The sequence below is a fragment of the Schistocerca americana genome, chromosome 5 (assembly GCF_021461395.2).
Source record: "Schistocerca americana isolate TAMUIC-IGC-003095 chromosome 5, iqSchAmer2.1, whole genome shotgun sequence".
NCBI lineage: Eukaryota > Metazoa > Arthropoda > Insecta > Orthoptera > Acrididae > Schistocerca > Schistocerca americana.
This window is the reverse complement of record NC_060123.1, coordinates 246,639,759-246,664,942: the sequence shown is the minus strand read 5'-3', so window position 1 is coordinate 246,664,942 and position 25,184 is coordinate 246,639,759. Positions and strand designations below refer to the sequence as shown.

The following is a 25,184-nucleotide window of genomic DNA, read 5'->3' as shown; positions in this document are numbered from 1 at the left end:
AGTAGTTCTTAGTTCTAGGGGACTGATGACCTCAGTAGTTAAGTCCCATAGTGCTCAGAGCCATTTGAGCCAATAATGCGAAAAACTAGTGCAATGCTGTTCATTCTTTTCTCAAGAACCATCACTACACACTATATTAAGTTCTGGTTTTGATATTTTGGATAAACAACCTATAGCTATTTTAAATTTTGTATTTCGGACAATCATTTTAAATTTTGTATTTCGGACAATCATTTGAAAATGTATACACAGACAAAAATATGCAGTGCCTATGCAAAATGAATGTATTTTTTAATCCAAACAGTCACAGTTTGTGCAGCAAAACGTTATCATTTTTGAAAAAAATAGGTATTACTGAGGAACTGTACATCACCGAGGGAATGGGGAATCTGAAGTCAAAATGTGGCAGAAAAAATTGAGAATGTGTGTGACAAAAGAATCATTCTTCCAAAAGCACTAGTCCAGCAAGGTACGCACGAGAGCATCTGTAAACTTTGTAAAGTATGAGAGAGGAACTGTCAGAATTAATGCTGTGATGGTAGATCAGGAGCTATGCCTTGGCATTGCCTCAGAAAGTTATGGTTCAGCATTCCAAATTCCAAATCCCAGCCCACCATACAGTTGTAATCTGTTTGGAATGCTCAGCCCAGTGCACATACTACTAAGACTGGAAGATGCATTCTAGAAGAACCAGTTACTACCAGATGTGAAAACTAACAGCTGCAGTTGTCTTCACAAGTACATAAATGTAAAAACATTTGATGATCAGAAGCAAAAGTAGGTCCTTACCGTGGATAGAAAAAAAAGCCAGAGAGTGAGGTAAGGTGTCAAAAGTAATCAACAGAGTAGAATTTGAAAGCACAAACTAAATATACTCAACTGCACTATAGTGTAATTATGTATACTACTATGTGAATGAAGATCTCTCTTCCTGAAACTCATGTACTCTACTTTTTTACTCTCTAGGCACAAAACAAATGAAATTGCAAAACACAAAGCACAATCGGTGACTTTTAGCTTACCTCGATACACTAAAGTCGTGGCACACCTTAGGCGAATGCCGAATGTTATGTATGACTAGCCTCTGGAGAACATCGAGAGTGGGGTACTTTTCACTAGTGACACTCTTGTAAGATGAGTCATCTGGCCCAAATATCCTAAGTGGACCTTCAATCTCTGATGGTACTGGTACTTTAGCATCATCTGCTGAGGAAACAGACAACACTGCAATTTTATCCAGTATTAAATGGTGCTGTCCTAGGGCCATCCTTTTTGTTCCTTTCCCATTCCTAATCTCCGTCTGTAATAAAGAGCAATATAATTTAGCCACACACTACGTTCTCTTGTGATAGCATAAATAATTAAAAGAAGTACAGAATGTTGACAGATAAGACTTATAACACAACAACTACAGGTACACAGATACTGGAAGCTATGGATATATTGGACATCTACAAAGTGGCAGATCATAAATTTTGTGACATGTTCGATTTCTCTCAACTGTACATTTCAGTGGCCATCTCTCAACTGTGGATTTCACAGGTAACTGTTCATTTAAAATACTGACACATTTCCTTATCTGTCCTTTTTTTAATGCTCTTTCAAGGACCCCTTGCTTCAAAAGCTCAACATTCAGCTCCCAATTTTCTGAGCAGCTACAGCTAATTTTTGTAACTATAATCTATATTCACCTTATTACATTATTATAAAGTTATAACAGATTTTACGCTTCCGTTGCCAATGGAAAAGGATAAGCGTACAGAAAAAAGTTGTGCAGAATAACAGCAACTGATATTACAGATGGACCACGTCCACGTCCACGACTACGTCTACGTCTACACAATTGCTCTGCTACTCACAATAAAGCGTTTTGGCCTTGTTCTGCAATTGAAATTGATCACTAGATTAAGTTTAGTACAGTCAGCACAACATGAAAGGACAACAGAGTAGTGCATTTTTTTCATGTCCACTTGTTTTCATAGTTACAGTCTTAGCACCTTTTGTGGCAACAGTTCTGTTACTCTGCACATTAAATGTCAAAGGAGTTTTGTCTATACTCACTATCTGGCTTAGTTCCACACTGGTTTTCTTTCGTTGTTGAATAACAAAGCGACGGAAAGATAATATTCTCTCTTCATATTCCTGTAGTTATTTTCTGAGATATTTTGGTTTGGTTTGCATGCTAAGACCATGATGCTTCATAAACCTGTAGCACCAACCAACTCTCCCCTTAAAGCCTGTAGCACTAGTTTACGACATGTATTTGAATCATTTTTGTATTAATTCCAAATCCATTTTGATGGTGTCCTTGATTCCATGGTCTTCTGCACATGCTATTACTTTTAATTTATAGCCTGCATCATATTTATTTTTTCCATTTTCAAAACTAGCTACCAACAAAAATACTGTACTGATACCAAAAACAAAACTTAATTTCAATTCAAGTTCACTGGCACTGTAGACTGAAATGACACATAACACACCAAAGACTAGACGGTGTTAGCTAGCTTGTGAATCCCACAACTTATGTTAATTGCATCAGTGCACTGCTGCTGCCAGTTGAATCCAATGTTTCCAGCTAGAGATAGGTTTACTGCAGCATAGAATATATGGCCATTTTTTTCTCGAAGAAAAAAGTACTTCTTACAGTCCGTAAAATATGGTATGTACGACTCTGGGCCCACTTGTTTCACACAATGTCCACAGGTTTGCACTCGAGCACCTAACAGAGAGTAATGAAATCTTTGAAGACATGCTTCAGTTGGTAGTTACACATCATTCCAACATTCGGTGGGCATCTCCTCCACACCTTTTCCACGAGACAAGTGTGGCAACCCTTAGGTGATTACTGCCGATTGCTTGCTAGTACTGTCCTGGATGAGTATCCTGTGCCTAATATCAAAGACGTCACATGTGCTTTGACAGGTGTAAATGTTTTCACTGCTCTGGACTACCACAAGGCTTATATCAAATTTTGGCAGTGTTCACAAAGCAGCACATTCAGAGACAAAAGCCATGACTAAATTATTAACAAACCATTTAATGAGGCTATCAATAAAAAATGATGCTCAGCCCTTTGCTCATGTGTGCCTTCACTGCAGCACTGCAAGGTGGAATGCCACATTCATGCAGATATCAGGTATTTCCCTGTGTCTCCAGTGAGATTTATTCACATACATATCGATCTTGTTGAAACTATACCGCCTTCAGAAGGTTAAAGTACCTATTAATGGCAACTACTGGATTCACTAGATGGGCAGAACCTATAGCAATCATTGATATATCACTAAGACTATTGAAAAAACTTTCACCACAAATTGGTTAGCGCACTTCAGCTGTCCTCTCTGCGTGGTTTCCAATGCCACCACACTAGAAGTTGTCATTCTGGCAGCAATTGAATTTTTGAAAGATGGCATAGAACTTTTAATGTCACTCTTATGTCACCAACAGAAGTAGATGAATGTTCTTCCTTTGCTCCTATTATGACTAGACAGCTTATAAATCTGATACCAGTGCACTATTGGCTGAAATAGCACATGGGGAGCCACTAAAGATTCCGGGATTGGAACTACCATTATTGGTACAACAATTCAGGAACTGTTGCAAAGTCATCTACTTCATGACACAGCAAACACCTGTTTTTTGTACAAAAACATTTGATGGACTGTTCCCATGTCATGCTCCACATGGATTTAATTCAAGCCCCTTTTCAGCCACCATACATAGGAATTTTCAAGTGTTGTGAATTCGGGACCACATGTTATGTATCTGCCGAGGCACTGAAACCAGTGTGGTACTGTCACTACCTTTGGGCAGCACACCGAAAACCACACTTACATACCACCCTGACACGCCCAAGCAGATCTCAACTATAGGGTCAATGCCATGTCACCCACCCTTAGCCACACTATGACTGCACCAGAACCACAATCAACTGTCCACACAGAGAGACAGTGAGAGGGTTCAGTGGGTGGTGAAACTATAATAAATCTTGTTGTATCTCGCCTTTAAGTATATTCCTTATTGTTGCTATTCTTTTCTATACACTTGAAATGATTATCCACAGGATTACATAACAGTGTGCATTTATTATGTAAACTTACACAACATACTGTATATGTGGATAGTTCAATATCAATTCTAATACTAAAATAAACTCTAAGCATTTTTGTATGAGTTACATAAGGGAGGATCAGAACGTAATGCACAGTATCTCCCCTCCTTCTATGAACTGGGCATATTGAAACTGGTACCACAATGTAAGAAATGTATTGAGAATGGGGTGACCACACAGAAAAGTACGTGAAAGACGCAACTTCATTTGTGATTTTTTTGTTTTCTCACCTATTAAACTTTTAGGTATTAAAATTATTGTGCAATACTTTTTGATCTTCCCTCATATTATAAACATTCTATCATATATAGCTCCTTGACAGATTAAACCTCTTATTCTGAGGTCCAACCTATGACATCCACGCAAAGTTGGAGGCTCTTAGCCACACTTGCTGTGACATAATGGGCACCTGCTGACTAACCTCAAATGCTGCAAGCCTCCCAAGGAGTACCTCAGACAGATATTAATACAACACAAACTGTACACTGATCAGTCAGAACATTACTACCACCAACCTACTATCGATATAAAACCATCCAGGCAATAGCAGTGCCACTTGGTGAGAAATGACTGCTAGTAAGACACACATACAGTGCATGTGATATCAGTGAGCATGCTGCTGTGCGTAGAATGGGGAATGCATGTGATCTATCAGAGTTTGACCGAGGGCAGATTGTGATGGCCCACAGGCTGGGCATCAGCATTTCAGAAACTGCTTGACTTTTTGAGTGGACGAGGAGTGCTGTGGTAAGCATCTTCAAAACATGGTGAAACCAAGGTTAAACCATGTCCAGGCATCCTGAGGTTGGGTGGCAACCCCTCATTACAGACGTCAGATATTAAAGGCTCGGGACACTGGTAAAACAGGACATGTGCTGAACTGTGCTGGCACTAACATCACACTTTATTGATCAGTAGAGTATAAGTGTGTCTGCGCACATAGTGCACACTCCTAACAATAGGCCTCCACAGCCAACAATCCAGGCATGTACCAATGTTAATACCATGACATTGGCAACTATGACTGAAACGGGCACGTGGCCATCTGCACTGGACATTGGCGCAGTGGCAGAGCATTACATGGTCTGATGACACCTGATACCTTCTTGATCACGCTGGTCAGAGGGAGCAAATTGTCTTCTTCTAGGGGAACAGCTGCTTGACACCTATAATGTGGGATAAGGACAAGCTGGTGGCAGTTCCATTATGTTCTGGGCAGTATTCACAAGGGCATCCAAGTGTCCAGTGGAGCTCGTTCAAGGCACCATGTAAGCCAAACAGTGTTGTAAACTGGTTGCAGATCACCGATACCCCTTCATGCTGATCCTGTTTCCCCAACAGCAGTGGCATTTTTCAACAAGATAATGCGCCATGTCACAAGACCAAGGATGTGATGGAGTGGTTAGAGGAACACACTGGTGAGTTCCAATTGATGGGCTGGCCCCACAACTCAACAGATGTGAACCCTGTCGAATACATCTCAGATTGAACATGACATCAGAGTTCATAAGGTGACTTGTGTGTGCAGATGTGCCATCTCCCTCCACTGATCAACCAAGGCCTCATTGCTTCCATGCCATGATGCTTGCCACTGTTTATATATGTCAAAGGTGGACATACCAGCTATTAGGTAGGTGGTCATGATGTTCTGGTTGATCAGTATATGCAAAACATGGACTTATGTTCCACAATATTATTAATAAACTGCACAATTAGTCATTTATGCAAGATGACAAGGGTAAAAAATCTTTGGAAAATCCAGGATGGAATGGTGACACTATTATGAAAAGGCTAGTTGCTCACCACCAAATGGCGGAGATGCTGAGTTACAGATAGGCACAACAAAAACGCTGATGACAGTCTTTTTTGTTTTGCCTATCTGCAATTCAGCATCTCTGCTATACGGTGAGTAGGAACTATCCTTTTGATAATATTGTACATGAAACTTGCACTTCTGACATTTAAAAAGAGAAAAAACCTGAACATAATTATGCAAAATTCTATGCTCTCACATATGCTGACCCATATAAATGAAAAAAAAAAAAAAAAAAAAAAAAAAAAAAGCATGTTACTGCTTCATAAATAATTTAACCGGAATACACGTACACAAAGTACCTTAAACAAATTTCTTTAAACATCCTGTCTTGTTACTTATATTTGGTTTTTAGAAGCTATTGACTACATAAGTAAAGTATACGTATTTCCTTTTTATATCATTGTTTCTCCTTCTTCATTCCCATTTTTTTTCTAAAAGAAAATCATAACCATATACGTTTCAACAAAACAGTTCTTTTAACTGAGTTACTGTGGTTAACATAATATTTCTAAACATTGAAACTGCTGTAATAAAACATGTATGTACATATTCATCCGTTTAGTACTCCTGAAGTTTCATCATTAAAGCAGCTGAAAAATGCTCGTGTCAGAGTACAAAAAAAATGCAAATCTGTTCCTCTTTAAAAGATTCTGACAGAAAATTGGGAAACCACCTGAATCAATCTTCATCCTGCCTTCATCATCAAAAATTTTGGTGTGTGGACGTACTTTTGTTCTTTTAACACAAGAATGTTCTAAATCTTTTCACCAGCTCTCTCCTTGTAGTGAAGCCTTCGTGCTCAGCATCTCCCTCTCACTGTCACTGACTGTATGTGTCTCCCTTCCACTGTGTACTTTTTTTCCTGTTGACTCTCTCACCCCCCCCCCCCCCCTCCTCCTCTCTCTCTCTCTCTCTCTCTCTCTCTCTCTCTCTCTCTCTCTCTCTCTCTCACACACACACACACACACACACACACACACACACACACACACACACAAACAAACAAACTGGCATTGTCTCCTCTCTCTTCCACCATCATTGTCTTTCTACTACTCTTTTTCGGTACAAAAAGTGTGAATATGTTTGCATGGCAAAATTTTTGTTGAGGAAGGTGGAATGAGGAGTGAGGCAGTTGGTTCCTCACTTTTCTGTCAGAATCTTTTAAAGAGGGGCATATTCCCTTTTTTCTGCTCTGAAAGGAGCATTGTTCAGCTGGTTTCCTCCTTTTCCCTGTGCACCAGGGTGTGCTGCTTATATAAAACGAATTCTGTAGGTCAGTACAGTTTTGACAGTTTATTTCTACATTTCAACACATTTAAAAACTTTAATTGGATAGATAAAAAATCTACTCACCAAGTGGCGGCAGAACACACACACAAAAGACTGTTGTGATTGGCAAGCTTTCGGAGCCAGTCGCTCCTCCTTCAGGCACAAGGGTTGAAGGGGAAGGAAGAAGGGTGAAGGAAAAGGACTGGAGAGGTCTAGGAAAAGGGGTAGATTTTAGGAAAGCCACCCAGAACTGCAAGTCATCCCTTATGGTAAGTCTCCCCTGCCCTATGGTTTTGGATGACTTTCCTGAAATCTACCCCTTTTCCTAGACCTCTGCCATCCTTTTCTTTCACATTTTGTCCTTCCCCTTCAACCCTTCTGCCAGAAGAAGGAGCCACTGGCTCCAAAAGCTTGCCAATCACAACAGTCTTTTGTGTTCTGCTGCCGCTTCATGAGTAGATTTTTTATCTTCTATACAGTTAAATAATTTTATCAATAATTGATTGTTTTCATTGTTGCATTTAAATACTTTGACACATATAAACAACAAATAAGTATCCACAATATAAAGCTAACACAAAATCGACTCTCATGCAACCCAAGTTAACTTAACACTACATTAAAATGCACAACATTTGTAGGCTATGCCTATAGTATACCAAAAAATGCAGATTTGGATTTGTAAGTACAAATTCATAAGACAAAAATTATTTTTTGTAAGGTGCTTATGCTGCCAGGTGGCAACATCGAATAATTTCCAGGTCATGAAAGTGTGTGTAGGTGTGAAGCGCCTATTATACAGAGACAGGGCTTCACACAATTCTATTGCTGAAAAAACTGCAACTAAAAACATTGTTTGGTGACCTCGGAACCCTTCTGATGACCCCAGAACTCTGGCCATGTGTTAAACATGTTGGTTAAAACTCCATTTTCACCCCAGACCATATATTACATGCTAATTTTACATATATAAGCACAGTAACTTCAAAACTGTGGCTCTTTGTAATGGCTAATTATATCAAAAAAATTTCATGGCTTCCCGGGATCATCATCTAAAGAACATACGGTAACAAATTTGACAATTTGCCATGAATGGATGATATAGAAGTGGCCATCCCCACAATTGGTACTTTTGGTACCCAAAAATCATGGTTTTTCAGGGTTTTCTTAGAACAGTCCCTGAAAAATGGTGCTTTTATAAGCCACTTACGGCCCACCCTAGTACACACATAATGCAAAGGATTTGCTCTGTTTGCCTGTGCTGGAGGAAATGTACCATGTTTAAATTTTCATTCTGTATGCCTGCTTTTCCGACAGATGTACAAATAGTCATTAGGCTGAGGTGGTCAACTGATCACAGAGATAAGGGATGTCAACTGTTGCGGACAGCCCTCCGCCTAATGAAAATTTGTATATCTATCAGAAGAATGGGCATACAGTAGCTATACTGCAGTAAAGGATGAAAATTTAAACATAGCACATTTCCTCCAGCCCAGGCAAATTGAACAAATCTTTTGCATTAGGTATGTACTAGGGTGGGCCTTAGGTGACTTATAAAAGCACCATTTCTTCATGGGTGGTTCTCAGAAAACACTGAAAAACCATGAGTTTTGGGTACCAAAAGTACCAATTGTGGGTACTTTTTTGCACTTGGCTTTTTGAAACATATTGGTTCTGTGTATTGTAATGCACGGACCGATCTTAGAAAATATTATTGTAACAAGGTCTTCCTTTGAGTCCCTTGTCACATTTCTATGTGGGAAGTTACTTGAGTGTTCCTTCAATCCTACTTGTTAACTAAAATATGATAAGGTCTGATTGGATGTTAGCACTTTTGACTTAAAATTAAGTCCTTTTTAGCTGAGTTGGGTAACTAATTAAGTTAACTAGTTAATCTAAGCTTAGTTACTTCCTTGATACAAACATATAACAATTAACATTACTACCACCCAGTATAAGCCCTCACCAAATTTGTCATTTAATAGGTTAAGTACACAAAAGTGCACTACACTACATGCCATAGAAGGTTCACTTGTAATTTGTTGTTGGCTAAACACAATCATTTATTCAGATAATACAATAATCTTAATCTAAACTTGTTAGGGGATTGATGTCATTAAATTATAGCAGGTCTCTCACATTGAAAGTCTTACCGAATGTTCCTTTCCCTCAAACATTTTAATAAATTTTAATTTAATTAAATTAATTTCAGCCAGAAACTGGTCATTCTCTGTTGGAGAGAAAAACTGTTTCTCTGCACAGGATACTTAGGGTACCTTCCTTGCACAGAGGACAAGGGTACTAAGACCACAATAAATCTTCATAGACTGCCCACAAGCCCCACTCCTTCACACTACATTAATTTACAACATGTAGGTCGTCATTCCTTAAAGGGAAAAAGAAAATGGCTACTTGACCTAACATTAATGTTACAATACCTCTTGAATCTTCATATTAGTCAGTCTATCAAAATTCACTCTAATGAGTGCTGCCTTCTAACCAGGGCACAAAATGTTCCTAGACCACTGCACAATAGTACTTATATAACTTACCAAATGAAAGCGTTGGCATGTTGATAGACACACAAACAAACACAAACACACACACAAAATTCAAACCCTCGCAACCAAAAGCCGCCCCACCAGGAAAGAGGGAAGGAGAGGGAAAGACAAAAGGATGTGGGCTTTAAGGGAGAGGGCAAGGAGTCACCCCAATCCCTGGAGCGGAAAGACTTACCTTAGGGGGGAAAAAGTCAGGTATACACTCGCGCACACACACACACACATATCCATCTGCACATATACAGACACAAGCAGACATTTGTTAAGGCAAAGAGTTTGGGCAGAGATGTCAGTCGAGGCGGAAGTACAGAGGCAAAGCTGTTGTTGAATGACAGGTGAGGTATGAGCGGCGGCAACTTGAAATTCGTGGAGGTTGAGGCTTGGTGGGTAACGGGAAGAGAGGATATACTGAAGGGCAAGTTCCCATCTCCGGAGTTCTGACGGGGGGGAGGGGGGGGGGGGGGTTCGGTAACAATTTGAATGGCTCTATCATGGTAATCCATGGGTACCATGGTTACTCTATGGGGCCTAGTTACTGCCAATGCCAAGGATTAAGTGATCATTTTGCTGATCAGGTCCATGCCATAGTATAATGTTTGTCCCCCCAGTGGTGATGATGTGTCTGAAGATGACAGAGCCCCTATCCATACAGCTCACGTCATCCAAGACAGGTTTTGTGGGCATGAGGATGAAGTGTCTCATTTTCCCTGGCCAGTTACCATATCACTATCCACTTTTACTGAAACTTAACACTATTTTGCATGAAGAATGGTACAAGATTCCACTGAAAATCAAACAGGACATGTATTTATCCATTCCAAGATGAATGGAAGTGCTTCTGAATGTCAATAGTTTTCCTACATCATATTAGGCATAATAATGTGTTATGTTTTTTGTGTTCCCACAATTCTGGCCACCCCTTGTACATGAAAATACTTCCACTTCCCTTAATACTAGTTACTCATATGCTTCCCACTTTGATGATCTAATCACTGGCCATCATCTAGCAATCCCATACAGTTATCAAGACAAATACACTGTTGTCATAATCTATGAAAAAACAGATTGCTATTTACTATAAAGAAAACACACGTTAAGTTGCAGACAGCACAATTAAAAGACTCTTCCACAAAGCTTTCAGCCCAGCCTTCATCAGAAAAAAAAAGAAACAGAGAAACACACACCATGTGTGTTTGAATGGTGTGTGTTTCTCTGTTTCTCTTTTGCTGATGAAGGCCGTGGCCAAAAGCTTTGTGTAAGTGATTTTTAATTTAGCCTGTCTGCAATTTAAAGTGTCTTCATTATGGTAAGTAGCAATCTAACTTTTCCTACATGGTTGACATTCCGAATGTGAAGTTCCATTGTTTGAAATACACTTATTTATGACATTTCCAAATGAAATATAATCTTAATTCATTGCAACACCAAATGTTTTACACTCTCAAGTGCCCACCCATAGATACTTCAATAACCTAAATTTTGAAATTTGGCACATTGGTCACTTGGTACGGGTTTCCATAATAATTATCACATTCTATCTATATTGTCATTAAGTCTACTTTAAAATCAGTAATACTGATTGTCATCATAACCTGTAATAATGTTTATCACTAAATGTGTGTATACAACACAAATACATGCCAGTAGGAGTGCCTGCCGTTCGCCCCCACCACGAGAGAGTGGACCAGCAAGGTTCACTGCCACAAAATTGCTAAATACCTCTGGTATTAATAAACGTAAAATATTATGTGTGCCTGTAATAAATACTTTCACTTTCTGTCATATATACTAACTGTTCTCACTGCTTTCTTTACTATATTAAACATAAGCTTTAGGTAATAATGTTTTCTGATTTTGACCACTCACTTCTTGTGTCGAACATATAATTTATTTAACTATTTACTTACTTCAACATAACTTAATCTAAGGTGAAATAAGTATTAATATCTCCATAATGTGCAGTAACTCACTTATTTCTATTATAAATAAATGAGGCACCAACCTCAACTAGTGCAACAGTATCAGTAACTTAAGATACAAGTAATAGCAGCAGGTAATAAATTTTCATTAGGAGTCTCTTTGTAAAAACAGAGCATACCAATTTCTCATTTGTAACTGTATACATTAAATTTTCAGTAACCACAAACCATGAAAAATTGTTAGTAGAAGCTAATGTTGGTATAATATTTGTACTACAGTGAGCTGGTGGAAGTCCCAGCAAGCAATTTCTCAATGGGGAGCACAGCTCCTACATCCTCAGTAATAACAGAAGGTATACCCTCTTTAAAATTACTTTGTGATTGACAGATTACAGTGGTGTAAGTTTTGTACGTGGTTTGGGGGAGGAGGGAGGGGGTGTAAATGACTAGAAACAGGCAACACAGTGAGCACATGGCACTCGAGAAAGAACTATGATTGGCTGCTGGCAGCTGGCCCCTACTACTCAACTAGCTGAAATGTCAATTACAATTTTAATCAGAGTACAGTAAGTCCTAAGCAGTAATCAATAACAGTAAATTCTCTGAAGAAGTATGTTGTAACCATTTTCCATGGTAATTGACAACATTAAACTGTCAGTAGTAACTGATAATTCTAATTTGTTAAAATTAATAAATGAAATTAGATTATAATTTATCAGACTGTTATAATCAGTTTCGTCACTATTAGATATAATCAGTTTCATCACTATTAGAGGACTCTACAACAGCCTGTAGTTCCTCCAACTACAGTTGTCTTTCATCTGTAATTACTGTAACAGTTTTTACTTTCTTAACTGTATTATACACAAAAGCACTTTCTGTTTCTAATGTTTGTTCTTCAATTGCTAGAATATTCTCTACTAAACCAATAGTAACAGAATGTTCCACACTGTTATCAGTCTTTTCCTCCACTAAATCTAAATAATTATCAAAATTTTGTACCTCATTTTTGCCCATATATATTGTATTCCCTAATCTGATCATCCTTTCATTTAACAGAGAACTTATCTAGACTAGTGGTTTATAATCATCATTTTCTTGTGTCTTTGCCCGTATCAGTGCAAGAGTGGCAAGGTTTTTAAAAGATTTAGCATGGTTAATTTACAAGGTGGCCGGATGCCCTTCCCGTCACCACCTCGTTACCCCCCAGGACAGAATGTGTGTACCCCAAACACCTGCGTATAGTGTTATCCACGTAAAAGTGAGTGAAAGTTTCTTAAATGTTTGCAAATCACACTGTTTGCAAATCACATAACTGAGGCAGGACTTGGGTATCAGCTCAGTATTCATCTAGTGGAATGTGGAACATTGCCTACAAATCATACCCAGGTTTGCTGGTACACTGACTAGTCATTAATGTACTAGGAGGATTCAATCCAGAAGTAGCACATCTCCCCATCCCACAAGCAGCACTAACACGTATTGCTATCATGGCAGGTGACAAGAGTTGTATCCACTTTTCAAAATCTGTTTTCTATTTGAGTAAATTTGTTATCTATTTGATAATATTCTCTCATTCATGTCTGTTGACTGCTGAGAAAGTAACAGTGTTAAATCTGTTGAATGCTGTGAAAGTACCTGAATTAAATCTGTTCATTATTGTGCAGTCACTTGCATTTTTATTTCAAAATTAATATTTTTCTTTATGAGAGCCACTGTCAATTTTCTAAGAACTAGTAAGTAAAAATAAAAAAAAGTTAATGTAAAGTAATTAATAGAAAATATTTAGTTCTCTCTTTCTTTTAACTTTTGGCAAAAAATTACATTCCCTCAACTAGTTTTATTTTTACACTGAAATGTGTTTGATAAACTGACTTCACAATTGCATAGTCCTCTAAACATTTCAGTTGATGACCTGACAATCACTGCACCTGAGTACCCACTTTACAACATTTAATCCATTAAATACAGAGCCCACCAGATTTTAATTAGTGGACCCCACTGGGAAGTGCCAATTGCATCTGATGTCAGCCCCTGCCATCTTTACGTGTTGTCAAATCTCCTCTGCTTGGAGCACCAACTGCATATATTGCTCATGTCTCTGCACGCCGTCTGCCCTGTCAGACTGCCGCTGGATACCGATGTTGGTTGTTGACTGCTAGTCGTGTAGATGCTGTGATGACTGCCAACAGTACTGGCTGATTGTGTTTTGTTCAAATAATTTGTTATGGACAACAGATTTGCAATAATGGTTAAACTTGATAGTGTGCAGCTACTGCATACTCTTCTAGTGCTTCTTCAAAAAAAAAAAAAAAAAAAATTTCACCGATTCAACTTAAGTTAGAAGAACATGAAATGCCTGCAAATCATCTTTATTGTTTTTTTACATCCAATGTATTCGTAAAATCTTATAAATAACAATGTATAATTATGTTACTTATAATTTCTTTATAACTGTTGAATACTATTGGATGTCATTTGACAGTGTCTAACTGCATAATCTTTTTCTTGCTTATTTTTCCAATATTAATGTCAATTTAAATCTTGAATCATTGCATGGAAGAGGAAGTCCACAATCTGGTTGTATTTTCCACTTCAGATGTTGCAAAGTCTTTGGTTTCTTCTATTGTATAGTTTCCATCCTCAGTCAATGTGCTAAGACACTCACACACATAATGACATCATTTGTATTTATTAATTGTTTTACACATGTAATGATATAATCTTCTGTTTTGATAAACTTGTAACAGGGTTTCTGGCCCTTTGTGAAAGTGTAATAACTTCTCAGAGTCAAATTCTTCTTTGTTATTTTCATCTTCAATTGTAGCACCCAGTTCGATCTTTTTTCATTCCAGGTTCATACTACACTTCAGGGCCATAATGTGACAGTTTATGTGACAGAAAAAATGTAATTAATTCTTGATCCATCAATTCTCCTGCAAATTCTTTATAATTATTTTCATCTTCTATTTTAACTGTCAAATCAAACTATTACTGTTCCACATTCATGTTACACTACAGGATTGCCATGTGAGAGGGATAACTGGTGGTGAAATCATAGTAAAAATTGCAGTATCTTGATTTAAGTATGTCTGTTGTTGTTGTTGTTGTTACCATCATCATTGTTATTATTCTTTTCAATATATTTGAAATGATTATCCACAGTATTAAATAACCATGTGCACTTATCAGCTGAACTTGTGCAACATACTGTGTATGTGAATAGTTTAACATCATTTCCAATACTTAAACATACTCTAAGCTTTGTTGTATAAGTTATACCATACACATTCTTGTGAATATACTTCCTTGATGGTCTTCAACCTCTTATTCTGTGGTGCTCCTTATGATATCCATGTCGGGTAGGGAGCTCTGAAGCATATTTGCTGAGATATAAAGGATGTCCGCTGATTAACTTCAAATGCACCGTGTTTCCCAAGGAGAACCTCTGTTACAATAATATTACAATACAAACAAACTATATGTACTAACACACAACACTAAGGGCAAAATATAGACTTATGTGTCACAATACTATTAATAAACTGTGTGATTACTCATTTATACACTCCTGGAAATTGAAATAAGAACACCGTGAATTCATTGTCCCAGGAAGGGGAAACTTTATTGACACATTCCTGGGGTCAGATACATCACATGATCACACTGACAGAACCACAGGCACATAGACACAGGCAACAGAGCATGCACAATGTCGGCACTAGTACAGTGTATATCCACCTTTCGCAGCAATGCAGGCTGCTATTCTCCCATGGAGACGATCGTAGAGATGCTGGATGTAGTCCTGTGGAATGGCTTGCCATGCCATTTCCACCTGGCGCCTCAGTTGGACCAGCGTTCGTGCTGGACGTGCAGACCGCGTGAGACGACGCTTCATCCAGTCCCAAACATGCTCAATGGGGGACAGATCCGGAGATCTTGCTGGCCAGGATAGTTGACTTACACCTTCTAGAGCACGTTGGGTGGCACGGGATACATGCGGACGTGCATTGTCCTGTTGGAACAGCAAGTTCCCTTGCCGGTCTAGGAATGGTAGAACGATGGGTTCGATGACGGTTTGGATGTACCGTGACTATTCAGTGTCCCCTCGACGATCACCAGTGGTGTACGGCCAGTGTAGGAGATCGCTCCCCACACCATGATGCCGGGTGTTGGCCCTGTGTGCCTCGGCCGTATGCAGTCCTGATTGTGGCGCTCACCTGCACGGCGCCAAACACGCATACGACCATCGTTGGCACCAAGGCAGAAGCGACTCTCATCGCTGAAGACGACACGTCTCCATTCGTCCCTCCATTCACGCTGTCGCGACACCACTGGAGGCGGGCTGCACGATGTTGGGGCGTGAGCGGAAGACGGCCTAACGGTGTGCGGGACCGTAGCCCAGCTTCATGGAGACGGTTGCGAATGGTCCTCGCCGATACCCCAGGAGCAACAGTGTCCCTAATTTGCTGGGAAGTGGCGGTGCGGTCCCCTACGGCACTGCGTAGGATCCTATGGTCTTGGCGTGCATCCGTGCATCGCTGCGGTCCGGTCCCAGGTCGACGGGCACGTGCACCTTCCGCCGACCACTGGCGACAACATCGATGTACTGTGGAGACCTCACGCCCCACGTGTTGAGCAATTCGGCGGTACGTCCACCCGGCCTCCCGCATGCCCACTATACGCCCTCGCTCAAAGTCCGTCAACTGCACATACGGTTCACGTCCACGCTGTCGCGGCATGCTACCAGTGTTAAAGACTGCGATGGAGCTCCGTATGCCACGGCAAACTGGCTGACACTGACGGCGGCGGTGCACAAATGCTGCGCAGCTGGCGCCATTCGACGGCCAACACCACGGTTCCTGCTGTGTCCGCTGTGCCGTGCGTGTGATCATTGCTTGTACAGCCCTCTCGCAGTGTCCGGAGCAAGTATGGTGGGTCTGACACACCGGTGTCAATGTGTTCTTTTTTCCATTTCCAGGAGTGTATAACACAACAACAGCACAGAAAACTTCACGCTTCTGATGTTTGATAGGGAAAGATCCCAAATCTAACTATGCAAAATTCTGTACTCTCACGCTTGATGACAGGTGGGGTTTAAGTATCTCTACAGCCCAAGTGCTCCGCACTTTATGGAATGGGCTGTGTGGCAATAAACAATTGATCAATCAAGTTTCATACATGTTCTGTGAAAGTATTGATTGTTCTCTGTCCAATTTGTTCTTCATATCATTTGACATTATCGGTGAATTTCTCAATAAGATGTGTTTAGCATTATTAAGTTCGCCTACAAGTTATGTCTTCTGGTGCTGTTTCACACATACCATCTTTTTATAGAACAGGGGCCAATAATTTACTCCCTTTTCTGGATATCTTCTGGTTTCATTATGATTTTAGTAGAAGTGTTGAATCAGTTACTAAAATTCAGAATACTTGTTTAAGACTCTCTCTCTCTCTCTCTCTCTCTCTCTCTCTCTCTCTCTCTCTCTCTCTCTCTCTCTCTCATTCACTCACTCACTCACTGCCCATCTTGCTTTTACCCTTGTGTTGTGTAAAGTATTCAAGACTGGCTGAGAGAGTGTGTGTAAACTTCTGCACAGTTGCATGCACCTGATTAAAGAGCTCCTTTCATTCCATCCCCATGTCACAGGTGAAAGGATATATGCTTTAAGACGCACTGATTTAGTGGGGCAGAAGGAAGAAGAGAAAATTATCACACAGTAAACTGTATCGATACTGTTTTCACTAATCATGTCTCTAAAGATTAGGCAGGAACATTTAAGGTATGAAAACTAACTTGAAAAGGAACTCTGGCACAGAATAATTGTTAATGTTTAGAAATAAGATAAAAGAGCCAAAAAGGCTCTTAAATGTTTTCAATAAAACATTTTCATGCCAAGGAAATAAAGTGACAAATAAATTAAAATGGATCACACAGGGCATGAAAATTTCTAGGGCAAGGAAAAGGCAGATGCACAAACAACTAAAATATAACAGACATACTGATTTCATTGAATATGTGAGACTATATAAAATTATATTTAAAAGAGTGGCAAAAGCAGAAAAGCAAATATCTGGATAATTTTAAACCAGAATATAAAGCTATGGCTTTGAGGTCAGTCATTAAATCTGAATAAATGTTGATGCCTGTAATGAAGAAATTTCAAAAATTACCTCTAAGAAACAGAAGTCCATCCAACTCAAATGACAGTGTGCTTCAATGAATTATTTATTAATGTAGCACAATCTGTTGTCAATGGAACAGATTACCATAACAAAGTGAGTAAATTTTGGTCTTGATGAAAATTCTCAACATCTTACAAAATTTCAAAGTATTTCCATAAAGGACACAGAAAATTAATATTTAGCATTAAAAAGCAAAAATTCTCTGGGTTGGAATGGAATACACACCAAAGTTATTAAAACAGCATGCACCATAATTGCACACCACCAGCTAAAGTAATTAATGTTTTGAAACTGGTTGCTTCCCACAGGCACTGAAGAATGCCAAAGTTAAACGAGTTTTCATAAAGAGATCAAGAGATATTGTGGGACATTATTGTCCTATCTCAGTTATTTCAGTCACATCTAAAATATTTGAAGTAGCTGCAGTTATCAAACCCAAAACTTTATCGCATATATTCCATTATCCTAAACAGTCAGTTTGGTTATCAACAAGCGAAAAACACTATAGATGCAGTTAACAGTTTTGTTGGTGAAATAAGCACATAATTAAACAAGGACAATAAGATCACAGGAAACTTCTTTGATCTCATCAAGGCTTTTGATTATGTAAACTAAGCCTTGCTTATTTACAAAATCATCAAATTTTGCATTAGGAGCAGTGACCTACAATGACTTATATCCAATTTCTGTAACAGAAAACACAGAGTGGGGTAAATTATTATTCCAATTGAGAAATAATGTCTCTGGATTTTTCACAAGGTTCCATATTCGAGAGAAATCTTTTGTTCATACACAAACACAAGAAACAAAAAAAACTTGATGCTTCACACTGGGTAAAACCGTATACCTAGCTTTGCAGTAAAGGAAACAAAAATTTGTAATAAATTGAAAGAGAACAATTAGGTCCACTGAAAAGAAAGCTATATGAGGCACTGCTACTGAAATGTTATTATTCAGAGGATGAATTATTAATCTGAGTTGCACACAACTGGTCACATATCCAGTTAAGTAAACATAATCATTTATAAAAATATATGAATGAAAATAATTTTTGATAATCTAATGTAACGGGATGGATAAAAAAACCTTCTCAACATGCGGCAGTAGGAGAAAATACGTATACAGCTTGCATATTTCAATACCTTTATAAGCATTCTCTCCTGCTGCTGCTTGGTGAATAGACACAATATCTATCCAGTTACATTATGTTCACTACGGATCAATTGGAATGAAAGTAAATTTAATCTAATCTAATCTTATAAAAATATCATTTTACAGTTATGTTATTGTTTACTAGCATCAAAATTGCTTTAACTATAATGCAAATTTCTGGTATTTCTCCTCTGTGCAAACCAAATGGATTGCAAATGTATGCCATGATATGAATAAATCAATCACAGTTCACACAAATTACTGTACACTGAGAGTGCACAACGATTTCCACTTAATTATCCCAAGGTAAATTATTGTTCATTTCCTTCCATTAACATGCTATGCAGAGTGGGATGAAGTAGACAAAGGAAATTCGAGGTGATGGAAATCATAACATTTCAATACAACAGAATTTTCTACAAATCAAACACAGCAGCACTTATTAGATACTGTATGCAAAGTTCTATATTAACTCTCATATCGCATTTCTCCCACAGCTACTGTTTTAATTTTTCCTCTCTCCCCCTGAAAGTGATCTGCTGAAGTTCCCCTGATTCAAAACTGTCTCAAAAAAGTCAGTGCTTTAAAATCTTCTACTATTATTCCAACAGTTTCCTCCATTTCCATGGATGAAAGACAGAGGAGTGAGGACAATGACAGATAGCTGCATTGTAAATTACAAGAAGTTCACATGTCAACAATAAATATTGTCTTTGTACTTCGGGTATTTTTTGTGCACTGCTGTGATGGAAACTCCATTTTAACATACACAGTTTCAATGAGTAATATGGTCACTGAAATGCTGTGCATAAAAATGAGATCTTCAACCAGGCAAACCTGCTAGACATCTCAGAATATACTTCACAGACAATCTCATGAACCAAATATACACAAAACTATTTACCTGCCACCTGAGAATTAAGGTTGCATTAATATTGAGAGCCTCCTCCATGCCGGTAGTATCATCATTCTCTAGTTGACTAGCAACAGAATTCCTTGAGACTTCTGCAGTTTCATCTGCCCCTGAACTGGAGATGACTCTTGCCCTGTGTCTGTTATAGAAGTCCACATACGGGCTCTCCCTAGCAGAAGTTACATTCTCTACATGGTCTTCAATGGGAAGATCAGAAAATGGATCAGCTCTTTCCTCTGAAACAGAATTATTGTTGATTTTTCTTATACTTAAATTTTTTATGAAATGTAGTCAAAAGTAGTTAGGTATGATATAGCACAGCATTGTAAGTACATCACTGTGTATCACCAGGAGTAAATATGACACAAAGACAAGGTTGGACTTGTGTTATGCTGACTGCCAACGGATTCAAACAATTCAATGCTGAATGGTATGTCTGAAATAAATTTCTCAATGCACAGCATGGGGAACATTTTGAAGAGCTATTTGCATAAATTATTTTATATTTATACCCTCGAGAAAGAAATCCAAGAGAGAGAGAGAGAGAGAGAGAGAGAGAGAGAGAGAGAGAGAGAGAGAGAGAGAGAGAGAGAGAAAAGTAGATTCAGTACACGATGGTTGTATCCAGTATTTCGAGTAAGAAATGTGTACTCCATATGATGGGAGAAGAGCTCTGACAGTTGATGCGGCCTTGGCATGCATGCTTAACGCATCCACGATGGCCAATTACATCGTGAGCTTTTGCTTACGTTACCATGGTAACGGCCCAGTGTTGCTGTAGTGTTGGGCGACTTCATCTATGCATGTTCTGTAGATCTCATCACAAGAAGAGGCGCTACAGATGTGTAACGTCTCAAAATACACAGTCTGTAAACTACACTAATGAGTGTCATTAGTGTATTATTTGTAAACAATATTTGCTTTATTCCACACACACACACACACACACACACACACACACACACACACACACACACAAAATGGGCTCACATTAGTGTCATCTATAATTAACAGAAAAGCAGTTACTGTTCAGTTGATTTTTATCTACAGCAATGTTGAAAATTATGTTATATTGATTGCTATTGAAAGTTAAAAATTATTAATTACATACATAAAATTTTATCTGTAATAAATAATACTTCTTTATAGTGCTACAAGATTTGCAAATCCAGAATTCAAATAATATATCAAACTGAATGTTATCCCAAAATTTGATACTGCTAAAAAACCTGAACTCTAACAAGCGAACTTGACAAAAAACAGTCCAATAATTAGAAAAAGTTAAAAGAAAAGTTCATCAGAACAGCACAAAATTTAATTCCACTTTGAAAGAAACAAAACACCCTTGGTGGAATGCAGATTGTGAAACAGCAGTTAAGTCTACGCATGAGGCATTCAAAAATTGGAACAGTAACAAAGCTGAATACGCACACCACCTTTCAAACAGTAAGTAAAGAAATATCTAAATTAATCTGACAGACTAAACGAAACTACAAACTTTTTGAAACTGAAAAAGACTTCCAAACAAACAATACAAGAAACTTTTATAAAACATTCAAAGCAAAACTAACCGATTACCAACCTCAAAGTCTTTGCTTCAAAGATGAAAATGTCAGTCTGGCTCTTAGCAACCAGGAAAATTGTAAGGTACTTACTAATTATTTAGAAAAACTATTAAACTGTAATCAGCAAATAACTTCCAACCACAGCGAACTAGTAACACCAACCCTAACTCTAAAGAACCGCACAAAATAGAAATAACTAAACAAATTAAGAGACTTAAAAACAATAAAGCATCTGGAGAAGACAGTACACTTGCAGAACTACTAAAATCAGCTGGCACTAATACCATAAAAAAGGTCACTCAACTAATAGGACATATCTGGCAAACTGAGAAAGTATCTGAGGATTGGAAAACTGGCCTAATTCATCCATTGCATAAAAAAGGGGGTGAAACCAATGTTAATAATTGCTGAGGACTCTTGCTTTCTTCTCCCGGTCACATACAAAATTCTACTGCCATTTTTTTTGATTGAGCCCAAGAACAGTTAGAACCTAAAATTGGTGAACAACAAACAGGTTTTAGACCAAACAGAGCTTGTCTGGAACAAATTCTAAATTTAAAACTAATCCTTAGGCACCAAAGTATTTCTAGTAACAATACTGTACGTACATTTGTGCAGTGTCATTTTTTCCTCGTTCCAATTGAGTGCAACAGGAAAGAGAATGTCTAGCAGTGATATAAGGTATCCTGAGCAAAACACCATATGGTCACCTGTGGAATATGTATACAGATGTAGATTGTGGGCCAGTTGCACCTCTCTACTAGCGTAGTTACTGCTTCCTATCATTAAAACACATGTTGTGACCAGTGTGAATAATCTTGACAAATGTTTGCATAAACTCAGTCTTCTTGTGGGTAATTCAGGCAACATTGAAGAATTACAAAAAAATGAAGATCACCACAGAAAAGTACCAGTGAGATGACTGTTGTTAAGCATGAGTAAAGTCATTAGCAATAAGGAAATGCAAGTTACACCATGAGGTGTAACATACCACTACAGTGAAGTGATGTGTTTCAGAACGTTTATAGTACCAATGAATAATGATTGTCAAACATGTAGTTAATTTTTATCAATTGGTTTAGTAAGTTTCGACACACATACTGCCTGGAGATTTTGCGTTATCTGTGCAAGTAACTGAGTCCAGTTGGAGACAGTATTTCTGCAAGAGGGGGTGATGCTGGCAGTTTGGTCAGGCTTTAAGGCACCTGCTAGTTTGGCAGTTATTCTATGCAGCTGTACCCTTGCCTCAGAGACATACTGCGCTCCTTGGAATCGCACACACCATGAAAATGGACAACATCATGAAAGAAAGAGAAGATAGTCTGCTCTGAAGTACGATACAAAGTTTGCATTGAACTATCTATCAATTTGTATTTCTTGATATAATTGCCAAACAATAAAGGCACACAATTATTGTATAGGACGTTCTGAGATTGTATGAGCTGAAAGAATCTATGTATGTCTTAAAAGAGTGACTTCTATTAGTTAGTAGCTTATTGGAACAAGCGCAATTCCATTTCCAGCACAAGCTAAACTGTACAGGAGACAAAGTCCACAAAAAGAAGAAAGAAGACACCAGGAGGGGAAAAATACTCCAGATAAGTAAGCCAGTAATATCTGGACAGTTCACAACATCATGAGAATTAATGCATGAAATCCCGCTCCAAGTATATGTCAAACACAGCTAGGAACTGTCCCAACATTCCGCACCAACGTCCCTACTCACTTCAATTGAGTGACAGGACATGCTTATCCAGGATGAGTTTTTGATTATATCACCAAAACTTTGCAAAACACGGAAATACTTTTTAGACAAAAATAGTCAGTTGTGAGAGTTTTTTGCGATGGTCGTAATTTTGTCCTCATGTTTCCATTTGATATTCTGCAGCTGATTTCAGTTCCTCCTTTTCCAGCAGCTTCCATGCAATGTAAGCCTCACCATTCCATTGCCCTTACTATTTGCTTAAAACATATTTAACTTGGAAAAGATCACCTATACACTGCTGAGAAAGAAAGCCTATACGTTAGGTCTGAGGCATTCGGTATACAAGGACACAAGAGGTATTTCTGAATATTATCCAAAATAGGAAGGAAGGAGGTCAGGCAGGACTGGAGTAGGTACAGATTTCAAAATATCTAGTATGTTATGCATGTCTGGATAAAGCTGGAGATTATGAACAATTGTTTCTGTGAGTTATTCAAGCAAATCAGAAATCTGTTCAGTAGGATATGAGGACAGTAATACTACTACTACTACTACTACTACTACTACTACTACTACTAATAATAATAATAATAATAATAATAATAATAATAATAACACAGGATTTTGATTCTGTTGACAGAGAAACTATAGATAAAATAATCCGAGAATTAGGTGTAAAGTCTAAACTGGCAAAACTGATCCTTGAAACACTTACAGATTCAGCCCGTAAAGTAAAATTTATGGGAAAAATTTCACAGCCTTTCAAAATAAAAAACAGGTGAATGACAAGGTTATGGCCTATCTCCAAATCTTTTTAATAGTGGATTAAAGAAAACAATAAGAATTTGGAATGAAAAATTTATTGAACTCAACACCTCGCCTATAAAGTTAGGAAGAGGGAGCAAAAAGAATGAAATCAACTGTCTTGCATTTTCAGATGATTTTGCTATACTTTCCAAAAATGTGGCATCTGCTATAACACAAATGAATCTCTTTGAAAAAAAAAACACCCAGCAGAACTGGCTTAAGAATTTCTGCAGAAAAAAAGAAAATTTGTAACAAACATTAAGGATGCTCCAAAACTCTTGAAAAACAGATACTGGCCAAATAAAGAGGGTAAAAAAAATTCAAATATCTAGGGGAGATAATCCAAGAAAATGCTTTGGAAAAATCTCCCATACAGGAAAGATTGAATAAAATTGGGAGAGCATATAGTATCATCAAGGAGCTGTAAAATAAAAAGTGTCTATCCAAAAATGCAAAAACCAGGCATTACAACACAGTAGTGAAGCCAGAATGCCTATATACAAGCAAATGTCTGGCATTAAACTAAAATTTAGATAAATTAGAAATACTAGAAAGGTGAATTATAAGGAAAATATTAGGACCACAAAAGAAAATATTAAGTAGAACCACAAAACACAGGAGGAGGTTGAAAACTATGAAGTAATGCTGAAATATACTGAAATGTAGAAAATAATGAGAAAAAGAAAACATGTTTTTTGGACATTTATTTTGAATGCAAGACAGTGGATAGATAAATAAGATTTTCAAATATTTGTGAAGTAAAAAGTCCCAACAAGCCACATCAACAAAGTAAAATAAGATTTAGAAAGAAACAACATAAAATCAGAAGCTATAAACAAAAGAGAAGTCTTTCGGGAAAAAGTATTGAAAATGGAAGGATTCCAAGGCAGGGTAGCTAACAAGATTAGTTCAAAATGGTCTGAAGACAGAAAGAAGAAACATAGTGAACAGATGAAAGCATGCTAGAAGAAAAGAAAGAACAAAGAATGAAGAACTGAAATTGGAATTTGGTCCTTAGGTGGCCTGTTCACAGAATAATAATAATAATAATAATAATAAAGATAACGTAATGAATACCCAAGACCAATGGAAGGAGGGAGATTAGGTTTTAACATTCTGCTGACCATGAAGTCATTAACATTATTAATGGAATATAAGCAAGGATATGACACGAGAT

At 38.0% G+C, this 25,184-nt stretch overlaps 1 protein-coding gene across 3 annotated transcripts in view; it reads right to left on the bottom strand.

The window, feature by feature from the left end:
- Positions 1-25,184, bottom strand: part of LOC124615731 (trafficking protein particle complex subunit 8) — a 283,551-nt gene that overhangs the window by 29,465 nt on the left and 228,902 nt on the right. For all 3 annotated transcript variants that reach the window (XM_047143805.1, XM_047143803.1, XM_047143806.1), the window contains 2 exons: positions 19,922-20,166; positions 1,023-1,300 (listed from right to left, as the gene is read on the bottom strand). In XM_047143805.1, the coding sequence (XP_046999761.1) occupies positions 1,023-1,300; positions 19,922-20,166 (523 nt within the window). The remainder of the gene's footprint in view (positions 1-1,022; positions 1,301-19,921; positions 20,167-25,184) is intronic.